A 15,737-nucleotide genomic window follows, 5' to 3' on the forward strand; every position below is an offset into this window, starting at 1 on the left:
TAATTTAATCGTTGGAGAAGTACATTTCCCCCAAATTGCACCGATCATATATTTGATTTTACTTCTTTTGGTTGCTCGTTATTGACAGAGTACCAGGATGTCTAATCACAGAGTAGGTTATGTCCTGTCTAATAATTAGCAGTTTCAGAATCTAAAGAATCATGGGTAATTTCATTGTTTGTACCCCAAAATGAAAATAACGTCACATCATTGGTTAAATATCCATTGTTTATGACATTTTTAATTAATCAGAATGTTTTGGTGTACACTATTGAAAATATTATCCATGATGCATTAGATTCTGAAACGGCAAATTGTAGAACCATGAGTCAAAAGTTGGTAATATGAAAATGGTTGTTTTGAACGTATGCTAGTACATGTACTTATAAACCTGATCTGGAGATACAACAATAGTCATAGTGACTGCTTTTTCTTGTTTATTGTCTTTTTGTGGAGTTGAGCCATGACTTTTTTCAAGATCTTTGTTCTTCATTAACACATTCACAGCTTGTAACAACTATTGACCATGTGTAACTACAGTCAATATGGTAAACACTAAAATTTCCTTTTTTGGTATGACTAGTGGTGGTATGATAGCTTGAAGGTTCAATCTATGGTCATATGGTAAACACTCAAATTTCCTTGTTTGGTATGACTAGTGTTGGCATGATAGCTTGAAGGTTCAATCTATGGTCATGTCTCAAACCATAGACATCAGAAATGGTATTTGCCACATCTCTAGGTAAACCATACACATAAGAAATGGTATTTGCCACATCTCTAGGTAAACCATAGACATAAGAAATGGTATTTGCCACATCTCTAGGTAAACCATAGACAAAAGAAATAGTATTTGCCACATCTCTAGGTAAACCATAGACATAAGAAATGGTATTTGCCACATCTCTAGGTAAACCATAGACATAAGAAATGGTATTTGCCACATCTCTAGGTAAACCATAGACATTAGAAATGGTATTTGCCACATCTCTTAAGTAAACCATAGACATAAGAAATAGTTTTTGCCACATCTCTAGGTAAACCATAGACATAAGAAATGGTATTTGCCACATCTCTAGGTAAACCATAGACATTAGAAATGGTATTTGCCACATCTCTAGGTAAACCATAGACATTAGAAATGATATTTGCCGCATCTCTAGGTACTGAGCATGCAGCGTTGAGGTGAATGAAAGACTTGTTGGTTTAGAGACAGAATAACATTACCAAGAAAAGCATGAGCTGTTCTTTTAGCATAAAATCTGCATGTCTGATAAGATTTTACAGATCCTGCACTTTATGACAAAATTAAACTGTCATTAAAAATAAGAGGATGGCATAAATTTATGAACCTTTTTATTGAAATACTCATATGATTGACAATTTTAAGTTTTAATAAATTTTGTTGCTTATATTCATTCTGATTGAAATAATTGCAACAGCTTATATTTTAATGTACCTCTTACAATAATGGGTCTCTTTCCTTTTTGATATTCTGTATCAGTTACAAACCACAAAACCAAAATTAACATCACTAACCCAAAACTCAAATGTGAAAATTGTATGTGATTAATTGATTGTTGGTTTTTTAATGCCTAAAAGCAAATAGTTTATGCATTTTCAGGACAGCAATAAAGAATAAATTCTAGAATAGATCATAATATACAAACCAGGATGATGGGGGATTTTCATTGAAAAATCAGGTATGTTGGATAGGGGAAGTAGTTTTCAATGCAATGCTCAGGATTCATTAATCTTCACAGGGAACCAATTTTCATGGATTTCATTGGTACTGGTTAACCAAGAATTAAAATGTTCAAGGAACAACATATTTTCTATAAGATTGTATGCAAATTTTAGCAAAACAATGAAATCAAGTATAAAAAAAAATGCAAGTTTAACTCAATCCACAAAAATTGGTATCCACAAATAAATAAATGAATCCACAGTAAGTCATTGAAATATAGAAACATGTATCAGTTTTCAGTGGCTCAGCCTGCCAGGAATTTCTTACGTCATATCCCTTTCCCCTAAAGATTAAATTAATTAACTTACCTAATATCAAATCCTAATAAAGAGGCCCTTCTAATGATGGCCCTGACTTGAGCATTAGTTATCTTTCTGGTACTCTCGTTGTTAAAGTTTACGATATAATCTCCAACTTTAATTCTTCCATCTTTTCCAACAGCACTGTTTGTGGCAATGGATTTAACATGGCATCCATTTATTCCTTTATCTGTGGATTCAACTGTTAGACCTAATTAAAAAGAAAAATTTTTGTCACAATTTAGTTGAATAAACTGTTGACACATTTTATTGAAATTTGGTGTTTAAACGCAACTTTAAGCACCGCTTTTGGGCTATTTTGTGGCAGCCAGTTTTTATTGGTTGAGGAAGCCAGAGAATTTATCATATATTATCACATATTTTGTACTGATATGTACGTTTTTGCATGGCCAATAATAGCCGGAAGTCAAGGCTGGTTATCAGCCCTCAGGGCCGATATCGATATCAGCCCTCGAAATCCATATCAAGCCCCCGAGTTTAACTTCCGGTAACCTGTCAATCAAAGACTATTTGTAAACAAGTTGAACACAATGAAAAGAAATTTAGAAAGTTACGAATCTGTTGTAGTAGAAAAAAGGAAAAATCAACAGTGAACTGAAATCACAAAAAATTTGCCGTCATAAAGAATTTAAAAAACATATATGACGCCACACTGGAATGAGTAGCGATATAGGATTCTTCCTAAGCATTTTTTAACATTTGAAATGTAACACTTTAAAGTCGTTTAATATTTGCAATTCCTAGAATTAATATGTTTATTGTAAATCATTTCTGAAAATTTTCACAAAACTTTGTTTACCTACTGTGATACCAGAGACATATATACATATATGTCTCTGGTGATACGAACTTTTTTTTTTAACTCACAGTGATACATATTTTAAATTTTTTGGGGTTAAATATCTTTTTGATTTTTGATGAAATATCAAACATAATTTGGTTTAAGCTATTTATTTTCTCTTGCTTGAAAATATGTGATAAATAGATTATAACATGTCATTTTCCATATGGTCCATGGTATCAGCCCACGACCCATATCAAGCCCTCGGGCTAAAGCCCTCTGGCTTGATATGGGAGTCTAGGGCTGATACCAGGGCCATATGGAAAATGCCATGTAATAATCTATAATTATAGATGAACTCCTGTCAACTTACCTAGTTGATCATTTCCTTTTTTGATTTTGATTTGTTTTTCTAATGATACAGGTAATGAATCAGCTCCCCCTGACAGTGTTCTCATGAGACTTGGCGAGGAAATCGGTGATCTTCCCGGAGACAATGATGATGACGGAGAAGCTTGTTTAAGGTCACTTGTGATTGGCTGAGGAGAGGAATGTGGTATAGGTATAGAACCTGCTGCATCGGCTTGGTCTGGACTCTGAAAAACAAAATTTTATTTTTGAGATAGAAAATTGTATTACTTCCCCTTCATACTGTTAAAATGAAGGATACTGACACTTAAAAATTATCTCCAACCTGAGGTTTTTAATCTTTCAAATATACAATCACACATATTATATAGCTATCATGTCAAGTTTTTAATATTCAAATGCAAACTTTAGGACAATTTGCATAGACAAATTTCACTACATGTAGAAATTAAAAACAAATTGTCAAAATCAATGTATTTATATATCAATATTGTATAACTAATAATATTTAATAGATCTAATATTTATTGTATAATCTCCCTGGTTAAACAGTAACTAATTTACAGGGATACCCGACTGAATGTTGTGAGTCAAGTAAGTTGTAAACAGCAGAGAAATGTGCAATAAAAGATTTATTTTATATAAAAAAAATAAAAATAACATGGTATAAATGTATTTGTTCGCAGACATACACCTATCCTCCACCTCCAAAAATATACTAATAAAGACTTCAAAAATCAAGATTGTAATTGATGTCTGACTATATAAGTCGCAGCATTATGACTTCTTTGACCTAACAGTAAGACATATTGGTTGCGGGGCTGTAAGAGTTCTTGCCTTGACAAACATTTATAATTAACAATATGTCTCTCTACACATGAAGTGGGAGAGACATTGGCAATCCTTAAGACAACCTAACAATGCATGAGGACCTGTTGAATTTGACTCGACAACGGAATTCATTGATCCTTCTTCCACTTCAAACTCTCCTGAAAAATCAACTTTAATTTTCAGAGTTCATTTGTACTTTATGCTACATTATTTAATCTCGCGAATGCATTTTCATATCAATTTTGAATCTGTAAGGTTTCTAATGAAACAACTCTAGAGAATTATATTTTGTAATTATGTTATCTACAACACTAGACATTGTGTTATAAAAGTCAAGTACAGCATTACGAACTCTCAAGCATACTTTTATCCTTGGAAGGCTGGCTAATATGTCTGACACTCTTTTTGGACACTGGGTTGCTAGAGACAAAAATAAAAAAAAAAACGTTTTGAAAGTCAGACTAATTCTCTATAATGATAAGAGATAAAAGTGAAAAGCCGAAAACTTAAATCTTTCCTGACATGCTACAACTGCAGAAAAAAAGATTTAATAAGAAAATAAGAAATAAATTAATTGTATGACATTGAATGATTTTACAATGTTCCTTTTTTCTATTCGATTGCTGCAGTAGTTTTTGGGCCATAGTAAGGTCTACCTAAATTAAAATATGTTTTTTTTTAGCTTGTTATAATATGCAACTATAGCGCATTAGTCACTGTATGGCCTACAACAATGAGCAAAACCTGAGTTATAAGTATAAACCAATACACCTTATCGCTATTTAGTCCATTCCTGGAAAAACCCTCATTTATACAACTTTCTGTTTGGATCACTGGCCGAAAAATGGAGGTCAACAGTAGTGAGCTGAGGGAGAAAAAACTTTAGAAAGTGATTGTCAAAAAACAGTGATATAGTATGATCCACTTTTTTAGAAATTAAAATTGAAGTAAAAACATATTTTGTTTGAAGTATTTAAGGTAGTTTAAACAGGTCTCATTAAAAAGTATCATGCATGGTGGATTGTTTAAACAGGGTCCCAGATAGCTTCAACTGGATGAAAAAGTTGTGTAATTTTAGAACTTATCCGGAATGGAATAAATAGCGATAAGGTGTATTCTAAAGATAAGTGCAAGGCGTTCCATTACCTAAGGTTCACTGGTTTGACTATATTTTATAAATATGCCTATATACTAGTATATATGAATTCTCAATAAATTTATTTCTAAAAAATGAATTCAGTGTGGTTTACAAAACAAACAAAAATGCTTGAAGCCACAAATTTCACGTCAACATTTTTGTATATGGGGTCACTTTTTGTTGGGCAGCTGTGATATTTATATGAATTAAAACATGACAAACATTACCAACTACTATTCTGTGTACAAATAATCAAACAAAGACACTGAAGCATCTATGATCAATACTGCAGGGACATTTATCATTAGTGAATTTATAAGGGACTAATTTCATATGAAACTGAATAACAATGGCAATTGTGTCTACAAAGCTTGGAAACTTTTCATCATAACTGCATCTATTCGAATCAATGTATCTGATTTTCCGGCCAATCAAATCCCACATTAATGAGTTGATGTTCTTGAAGTTGACATCTTGACAGCCGTCCCTTGTTGCGGTAAAACGATGTCAACATCAAAACTGCATTTTATTAAACAGAATGTCGATAGCAGACACAGATTCAATCCAACGAGTCCATCTTCCGTCAATAACTAATGGATAAGGACGAAAATCAATAAGGTGTAGATAACTCTGTTTTAATCAAACTGATCTCCGTCACATTTATTATTAGACATATTACAAGCAAGACTTTTTAAATCAAGATAGCTGTCAACTCTTCATACTCAAGTTCAAGGACATCAAGTAATACATTATACGCTAATCAAATGTCATTACCAAATTAATAGAAGCTCCGCTCTTTAATTTACTGTTCTAGGAAAACACCCTTGACCTATTAATTTAGTAACAGGAAAAATAACTAGAGTAAGGAGATAATCAGGAATATTTAATTATTGCGAAAAAGTTCAGACAATGCTAATTTGTACAATATAATGGACAAGAAATACAACCTATTACAGCTAATGTTAAAGCTCCCTTAAGTGTCATTTGTCAAGTCATTGAAGCTAAATTAACCTTAATGGGTAAATTGAATCTATAGCTTTAATTCAAAAGTTCTGCAGACCACATCAGGTTATGATCCAATGTAATAGAATATCTGTGTAACACAGAATAAAACGGATATGTTCAACTGTTCAAAAAGTCGTAGGCACAATTTCATCCTATTTCCTTGTTCTAGATAACGACCAATTTAATTATCAGTAATAATCAGGTAACAAAACAATGTATGGTAGATTTTTGTTGGTTTTGTGTTGCTTAAATCATAAGTTTCTATGTTTTGGCGGTAGACTAAAAAAGAATTATTTGAATCTAAAATAATTTTGAATTCTGGAAAATTGATCAGAAATGTATGATGGAAACTAACTCAATTTAAGAGGTCTACTTAGTTCATATGGATATATCATGGAATTTCAGAAAAGTAGAATCAACCTTAGCCATGCGTGCATGGCTATCTCTATTTAGTTGGGTTAGTCTTCTTCATGCATTTCTTATAAATTTTCCAGAATTCAAAATTATTCCAGATTCAAATATTTCCTTGTTTCAGGTGTCGTCTGACATTTACATGGTTTCTGATTTCCCCATAGATACATTATCCACTGATAACTACTCAATAAATTTAACCTGACTATTTGTAGTCAAAATGGCTACAGTATTACTATAGTTCTTGATAAAGGGTAATCTTAGTGTCAAGACTACCATTTCGTAACACAATTATATGGTGATATTAACTGGAAGATCATAAATCAGTGTTTGTTAAATCTATGCTGCCATAAGTCAAATTTTGCACTAATATGAGAAAATTCCTGCCTTAACAGAAAAATCTAAAAATTGATGGAATGAGCACAAAATAAACCTGCAAAAGTGATAGGACAAAGGACAGCGGCTGGGAAAACTAGAGGCTCTAAAGAGCCTGTGTCGCTCACCTTGGTCTATGTGCATATTAAACAAAGGACACAAATGGATTCATGACAAAATTGTATTTTGGTGATGGTGATGTGTTTGAAGTTCTTACTTTACTGAACGATTTTGCTTCTTACAATTATATCTATCATGAACTTTGCCCATTAGTAACAGAGAACTATATTTGGTAAAAATTTACATAAATTTACCAAATTAATGAAAATTGTTAAAAATTGACTATAAAGGGCAATAACTCCTTAAGGGGTCAATTGACCATTTAGGTCATGTTGACTTATTTGTAGATCTTACTTTGCTGAACATTATTGCTGTTTACAGTTTATCGCTATCTATAATAGTATTCAAGATAACCAAAAACGGCAAAATTTCTTTAAAAATTACCAATTGGAGGGCAGCAACCCAACAACCAGTTGTCCAATTCATCTGAAAAATTCAGGGCAGATAGATATTGACTTGATTAACAATTTAACTTCTTGTCAGATTTGCTCTAGATGCTTTGGTTTCATAGTTATAAGCAAAAAACTGCATTTTACCCCTATGTTCTATTTTTAGCCGTGGCGGCCATCTTGGTTGAATGGCCAGGTCATCGGACACATTTTTCAAACTAGATACCCCAAAGATGATTGTGGCCTAGTAGTTTCAGTATTTTGTAAAAGATTACTTAGATTTATGAAAAATGGTTAAAGATTGACTATAAAGGGCAATAACTCCTAAAGAGGTCAACTGACCATTTTGGTCATGTTGACTTATTTGTAGATCTTACTTTGCTGAACATTAATGCTGTTTACAATTTATCTCTATCTATAATAATATTCAAGATAATAACCAAAAACAGCAAAATTTCCTCAAAATTACCAATTCAGGGGCAGCAACCCAACAACCGATTGACCGATTCATCTGAAAATTTCAGGGCAGATAGTTCTTGACCTGATAAACATTTTTATCCCATGTCAGATTTCCTCAAAATGCTTTGGTTTTTGAGTTATAAGCCAAAAACTGCATTTTACCCCTTTGTTCTATTTTTAGCCGTGGCGGCCATCTTGGTTGGTTGACCAGGTCACGCCACACATTTTTTAAACTAGATACCCCAAAGATGATTGTGGCCAAGTTTGGATTAATTTGGCTAAGTAGTTTCAGAGGAGAAGATTTTTGTAAAAGATTACTTTAATTAACGAAAAATGGTTAAAAATTGACTATAAAGGGCAATAACTCCTAAACGGGTCAACTGACCATTTTGGTCATGTTGACTTATTTGTAGATCTTACTTTGCTGAACATTATTGCTGTTTACAGTTTATCTCTAACTATAATAATATTCAAGATAATAACCAAAAACAGCAAAATTTCTTCAAAATTACCAATTCAGGGGCAGCAACCCAACAACCGATTGACCGATTCATCTGAAAATTTCAGGGCAGATAGATCTTGACCTGATAAACATTTTTACTCCATGTCAGATTTGCTCTAAATACTTTGGTTTTTGAGTTATAAGCCAAAAACTGCATTTTACCCCTATGTTCTATTTTTAGCCGTGGCGGCCATCTTGGTTGGTTGACCGGGTCACGCCACACATTTTTTAAACTAGATACCCCAATGATGATTGTGGCCAAGTTTGGTTTGATTTGGCCCAGTAGTTTCAGAGGAGAAGATTTTTGTAAAAGTTAACGACGACGGACGACGACGACGGACGACGGACGCCAAGTGATGAGAAAAGCTCACTTGGCCCTTCGGGCCAGGTGAGCTAAAAAGAATTAAGGGTGAAAATACAGAAAATCACTGACATGTTTCCTGCAGAATGTTCTTTTTTAACTATCTATAAATCAATCAATCAATTTTATTAAGATTAATACAGTTTTTTTTACTTACAGGATTAAAATAACAAAATAGAATGAGCATAACAGACAATTTGTTATTCTATGAAACTCTATAATTTACAGTATTCTCAAGGAATATCATTGAATCCTAAACTGCAAAATTTCATTTTAGGCACCCTTTTATCCCAAAACATAGATATCACTGCATATCAGAAATAAAGATTACTTATATTCCATAAAATCATAAAAAAAAACATTTTTTTCACTATTCCTTAGCATAGAGCTATACAGACATAATAAAGAAGGACTGTATTTGAAAGTTTTTTGATGGTGTGTAAACAAAGGAATATCTTTTGCATAAATTATTGCCACACATCAACCACTCCATACATGCAGTATTATTGCAAAGAAATTTTCCTAAGTCAACCTAAAACGTATGAAGTCAAATCTAGTTTTAGGACAACGCTGTTCAGGGAACAAGCTACTTCTCACTGCATTTATGTGAACACAAAGAACTACAACTCTCTTTTTTCAGCAAGTCCATCAGAGTTATTTCCCCTGATATACAGTTCTACAATGTAAGGGACACAACTCAAAAGCAATTTCTTTTTTAATGCAACATGTTACTGAAATAAAGCTTAAACTAGATCTATTTGCTGTATTATAGATACCTACCCCAATGGAATTATTGACCATATTGTTGTCTAAAGGAGGTGGTGAGGAAACTGGCAAAGGTGGAGGTGCTTCCTGGAAGAAAAAGAGGTTAAATATCTATTAAATTTTGGTTATGGAGGTATTTTAACAGCTTTGCATGGATTTCAGAATTGTTGGTTTAGTGTGTTAAAGATTGAGAACCATTAAAAGGGGAATTTAAAACTCATCAAATAAGGTATGCATCATTGTGAGAATCATACAAATTTGAAAACCTATTCTGTTTAATATTCCTGAAAAATAAGCAGTAAAATCATTGTATACTTATTTGAAACTCAGTCACTAGTAAATAGACAGTAGATGTAAAATTTCCTATCTTGGTTTTTTTTTACCTATAAATTCATAGTTTAGGTAATTTTTCATCATTAATGAATGGTTAATTAATTATTCACCTTATTTACTTCTTACATACTGTGGATTCATTTATTTTCGTGGATACCAATTTTTCGTGGATTAAGAAAAACTTGCATATTCGTGGATAGTTAATTTCGTGGTTTTGCTTAAGTCTGCATACAAACCTATAGAAAAATTATCATTCGTTGAATATTTAATTTAGTGGTTTGACTGTGCCCACGAAATCCACGAAAATTGGTATCCAACGAATAATAATGAATCCACAGTAGTAAATGAATATTGGGCTGAATAAGGAAAACAAATCTTATTAGAGTGGACCAATTCAAGAAATTATCTTTTTAAATTATTATGTGCAGTATAGGCATTCTTGTAAATCAAGTCTGCAACAATCAAAAATTTAAAATAGCAACAACACCATAATGGAATTTCTTCTTGATCCAACTATAGACTTAATAAAGTAGCCTTGTTGCAGATCCATGAAGTTGAAGCATCATACAGACTTGTTGCTGTCATCCTAAATGAAGTTTTTGTCTAAATTTCTAATTTCCAAATTTCAAGTGATTTTGAACTTTTTGTCCAGAGAATACATACAGTATTTAGGTCAAACGCAGAACTTTTCAAACTCCAACCTATATTATGCCTTCAGTGATAGTAATTAGAGGAAAACTTGTCTAAATGAGTATGGTTAGGGATCTTAATATACTCTCCATATTTCTATTAAAACTGATTATGCTATTTAATAAATAAGATATTTATAAAGCAAAGCTATTTGGTCTTGCTATGTAAAGTTCTTTTCAATTTATTATATATTTAGTAAATGCTACATAAAAGTTAAAATATACTTCAACATGGGATCAGCTACTGTGGATTCATTAAAATTCATTGGATACCAATTTTCGTGGATTTCGTGGGTATAGGAGAACCACGAATTCAAATGTTCAACAAAATTACAAATTTTCTAAAGGAATGAGTGAAAACTTTGCCAAAACTACAAATTAAATATCCATAAATATGTAAATTTTCCCAAGCCACGAAAATTGGTACCAACGAAAAAAAAATGTATCCACAGTATTTTGAATTTGAACATCACTTGTTTATGATTTATTATATACATTGTATACAGATTCATCTATGGTGCATGTAAATCTATTTGGTGTACACATGGTTACCCACTAAATCTCAGCAACACTTCTACATAAAACTTTACAACTTCTACACATGTATATAATTATAATTTTCAAGATAAACCTTTTCATGCCTTGGAAGCTAAATTATTGGATATAACATGCTAAAATAAATTTAAATAAGGAACATGTCCATGAAACACTAAAAGCACAGATCCCAATGCTTGTGATTATGAAAGAACTGATGTACTATTTCAATCATATTGATATTTTGTTTTCTTTGAAACTTAATAAAGGGATATAACTCAAGAACAGTACATATGAATGTGAGCCACCAAAACTAAAACTTGATTTGAGTTTGGTGGTAATATGCATTGTAAATAAGTTTAATCCATGATATATTTGCCACTCAACAAAGCAGCCTATATCATCTAGTCTATGACTAAGAAACCAGTAGGCTATCAATTTTTAAATGTCCAACAACCAAAAAGAATTCAAACTAGAGGCTCTAAAGAGCCTGTGTCGCTCACCTTGGTATATTTAAATTAAACAAAGGAAGCAGACAGTTCATGACAAAATTGTGTTTAGGTGATTGTGATGTGTTTAAACATCTTACTTTACTGAACATTCTTGCTGCTTACAATTATCTCTATCTATAATGAACTTATCCGTGTAGTTTCAGTGGAAAATGTTAGTAAAATTTACAAATTTTATGAAAATTGTTAAAAATTGATTATAAAGGACAATAACTTCTTAGGGGGTCAATTGACCATTTTGGTCATTTTGACTTATTTTTAGTTTTTGAGTTATTAGCCAAAAACTGCATTTTACCCCTATTTTCTATTTTTAGCCTTAGCGGCCATCTTGGTTGGTTGGCCCGGTCACAAAACAAAAATTTTAAACTAGATAGCCTAATAATGATTCTGGCTATGTTTGGTAAAATTTGGCACTATGGTTTCAGAGGAGAAGATTTTTGTAAAAGTTAACTAAGATTTACGAAAAATGGTTAAAAATTTATCAAAAGGGCAATAACTCCTAAAGGGGTCAACTGACCATTTTGGTCATTTGACTTATTTGTAAATCTTACTTTGCTGAACATTTTTGCTGTTTACAGTTTATCTCTATCAATAATAATATTCAAGATAATATCCAAAAACAGCAAAATTTCCTTAAAATTACCAATTCAGGGGCAGCAACCCAACAATGGGTTGTCTGATTCATCTGAAAATTTCAGGGCAGATAGATCTTGACCAGATAAACAATTTTACCCCATGTCAGATTTGCTCTAAATGCTTTGGTTTTTGAGTTAAAAGCCAAAAACTGCATTTTACCCCTATGTTCTATTTTTAGCCATGGTGGCCATCTTGGTTGGTTGGCAGGGTCAAAAAACACAAATTTTAAACTAGATACACTAATGATGATTGTGGCCAAGTTTGGTTTAATTTGGCCCAGTAGTTTTAGAGGAGAAGATTTTTGTAAAAGTTAACGACGACGGACGACAGACGACGGACGCGGGACGCCAAGTGATTAGAAAAGCTCACTTGGCCTTTTAAGCCAGGTGAGCTAAAAATAAACACATGCTTTCCAAGAAAAAAAGAAAATCATGGCAATGCTTATTTATCAAAATAATTAATTATTTTAAACATCTTTAAAGAAATTTACTTATTTTTCAATTTTGGATTAAAAAATGTTTTTACCTAATGATAATCTTTTGCAAATATTCAAACATGTCTTTCAAAATTATTTCAGAAAAAGAAGTATTTCAGCTGAAAAAGACTATAAAATATTAAACCCACTTTTGAAAGCCATGCAGGCATACACAAATGAATAAATAATTTTGTAAGAAAAATAATTTCACACAGGGAAATCAAGCCAATTAATCATTATTTTTCAAAACAAATTCCTGTTTAGTGTTTTATTAGTTCAGAAAATTTCGTTTACACAAAAGCTGATGAGAAAGCTGGTGTTTTTCCTACTATTAAGTTATAACAAAAAATATACAAAACTTTGTTAATCATAATATTAATAAATTTTACATATGTTATGGTTACAGCCATAAAAATGACATATTAAACTAAAATTGTTAATTTTTTTCTACAAACAAGCAAAGATCCTTATAGTCCAGATTTCCAGATATATCTAATTACCGAAAGATATATTTACAACCATAAACCACACACTTGCATGTACTCAATTCTGTTTGACTTTCTTAGCTTTCTGGTTTTGAACTTCCTTAGACGGATCTAAGCTAAGTAAAGATAAACATTTCAACAAACAGTGTCAATTTTGACATCAATTGTTTATAAAAAAAAAGATATGGAAAAAAAAATTGAAATGTACTGACTGTTGCAAGAAAATAAGGCGACACATGTATTGTATGGTTTACATTGTAGAGATCATAAATTTCATATATAACTGGAATTTGCTATTTTGCAATAGGAAGCTAAATTTGGATCAATGCTAAATAATTACAACAAATAAGTTTTAGTAAAACAAATTAGTTCTAGTAATACAAACAGTACCATAAAAATTAATATTGTAGGACTACCAATGTATAACAATCCTTATGATTATAAAATTTTATTTAGAATTTAACAACAAAACTATTAGTCCTGTCTTTCTGTGAACATACTACATTACAGAATGAACTAAAGTAATCATATAAAATTTGCAAAAAGAAAAAGTTACTTCAAATTCATATTTGATACATATATTGTATAAAAAAAGTTTGCAATTAGGTTATGTTAGCTCAAAAAAAATTACGAGCGAGAATAAAATAAACTGAATGAGCATACTTTTCAAATTTGTAACCAAAACATTTTTTTTTCCTTTTCCAATTGAGCTTAATATAATTATTAATCAGTTTTCTAAAAGAAAAAATTCACAAAAAAAATTTCAACAGAAAGATAACATTTCAGTTCACAAAAAAACATTTGTACATTTTGAACCTGGAATTTAATGGTCAAAATTCTCGAATAATACTTTGCGTAAACAATAAATGTGATAACATGAGAAAATAAATTAGGAAATAATACTATTGGCAGTCCTTACAATAAAATTTCATTAATGTGCATTCCTTCTACCAGTGAAGCTAGTTATGGCAGCATATTACCTTTGTCTTTAATTGCCGAATCCTGGGTGACACAGGTTTAGGTGGAATAGGGGGCGGAGATCGCATCAATGGCGACTCTTTACTTGGTGATTTCACAGATTGCTACGGAAATATCATATTTTTATCACATTAATATTCTATAGCATTATGAACAGCCACACTCAGCAAAACATAGCAAAACTAAATTTGCCGAACATAATTTTACGAACCGTACCCAAATGTTACTACAACAGTTCAAGCAGACAAAGAAATAAAAAAACATGATGCAGTTAAAACAATAAAAAATTAAAAAGCCACCATACAAGACATACCATAAAAAGCAAAAAACAAAATTGAAAATAACATTTAAAAAAAATCTTCTTCAATATCATATTTATTTTTGTGAATTGTAGTCAAGTTCTTAAAAAAATAAATACCTCATCAGATGAAATCTCAGATTCATTAATTTTCTCTTCTACTTGTTCAAACGTATTAGCAACCATGATTTCATTGATCAGGTTACTCTCCTCTCTAGGAGGTACAGGTGGTGCAGCAGCATCATCCATACCAAATTCTAGGTCTCCTGAGATTGCCTCTTCATAAGAAGGCAATACAGGTGATGTATTTTCGTAATCTATTGGAGATTGAGCACGAGGAGACGCCTCAGCAGTAGGTTTTGGGCCTGTTTCTTTAGGCTCCGTGACTTCAGGGGAAGTATTGAGATAATCGGATATATAAGTTCTAGGATGAGGTTTTGGTGGCAAATGAGCTGGTTTTTCTGCATGCACATGTGTAGAATTGATTTCAGCAATAATTTGTTCATTTTCATAATTTATGTATTTGTTCTTAGGGGGAATATTTGTTCGAGGGGAGACAACTGGCTTCAATTTCACTTGTTTTTCATCCTCAGAACTTTCATAAAAGCTGTCTCTATTGGATTTATCTTCTTTTCCGCTGGTTGAAGTCGATTCAGTTCTCTTAACGGAAGCATAAGTATATGAGTTCTCATCCCCAATGATTTGTCGTTGTACGTTTTCGGCGGGATACCCAGCATGCTTTGCAGGGAAAGGTGCATTTGGGAAACCATAACCAACATCATAATTTGCAGCATGGGTGAATGGTAAAGTTGCATTCTGTCAAGGAATAAAAGACATGCAATAATAAGCATAAATCTATAAAACCATGCAATCCCACAAGCTTTACAAATGAGACAAATTATTTTAATGAATTCAAACTAATTCTTAATAAAAACAATAAAGCTTCAACTGCCACCAGCTAAAACTCAGCTAAAAAGTCATTTCAGAGTATTTACTTGGAAAATAATTGAAAATATAAGCAAGCCTTATGCGATGAAGTAAAAAGATTTAGAAGCAAAAATAATCCATACATTAAAACATCACTTGTAATTCTTTCAAATATATCATTACACCCAACTTATAACATGCTAAGTAATATCTCTTGTGAACTATATTTTTCAACTTGAGATACTCCGAGCAAAATTATAAAACATCAGCGTAAACATTGATTTGCAATTAATAACTATC

At 31.8% G+C, this 15,737-nt stretch overlaps 1 protein-coding gene across 4 annotated transcripts in view; it reads right to left on the minus strand.

Moving 5' to 3' along the window:
* LOC134700386 (multiple PDZ domain protein-like) overlaps positions 1 to 15,737 on the minus strand; it is a 157,490-nt gene that overhangs the window by 74,690 nt on the left and 67,063 nt on the right. For all 4 annotated transcript variants that reach the window (XM_063561770.1, XM_063561769.1, XM_063561771.1 and 1 more), the window contains 5 exons: positions 14,631 to 15,326; positions 14,215 to 14,316; positions 9,589 to 9,660; positions 3,222 to 3,444; positions 2,056 to 2,257 (listed from right to left, as the gene is read on the minus strand). In XM_063561770.1, the coding sequence (XP_063417840.1) occupies positions 2,056 to 2,257; positions 3,222 to 3,444; positions 9,589 to 9,660; positions 14,215 to 14,316; positions 14,631 to 15,326 (1,295 nt within the window). The remainder of the gene's footprint in view (positions 1 to 2,055; positions 2,258 to 3,221; positions 3,445 to 9,588; positions 9,661 to 14,214; positions 14,317 to 14,630; positions 15,327 to 15,737) is intronic.

This window comes from Mytilus trossulus, unplaced genomic scaffold (assembly GCF_036588685.1).
Source record: "Mytilus trossulus isolate FHL-02 unplaced genomic scaffold, PNRI_Mtr1.1.1.hap1 h1tg000138l__unscaffolded, whole genome shotgun sequence".
Lineage (NCBI taxonomy): Eukaryota > Metazoa > Mollusca > Bivalvia > Mytilida > Mytilidae > Mytilus > Mytilus trossulus.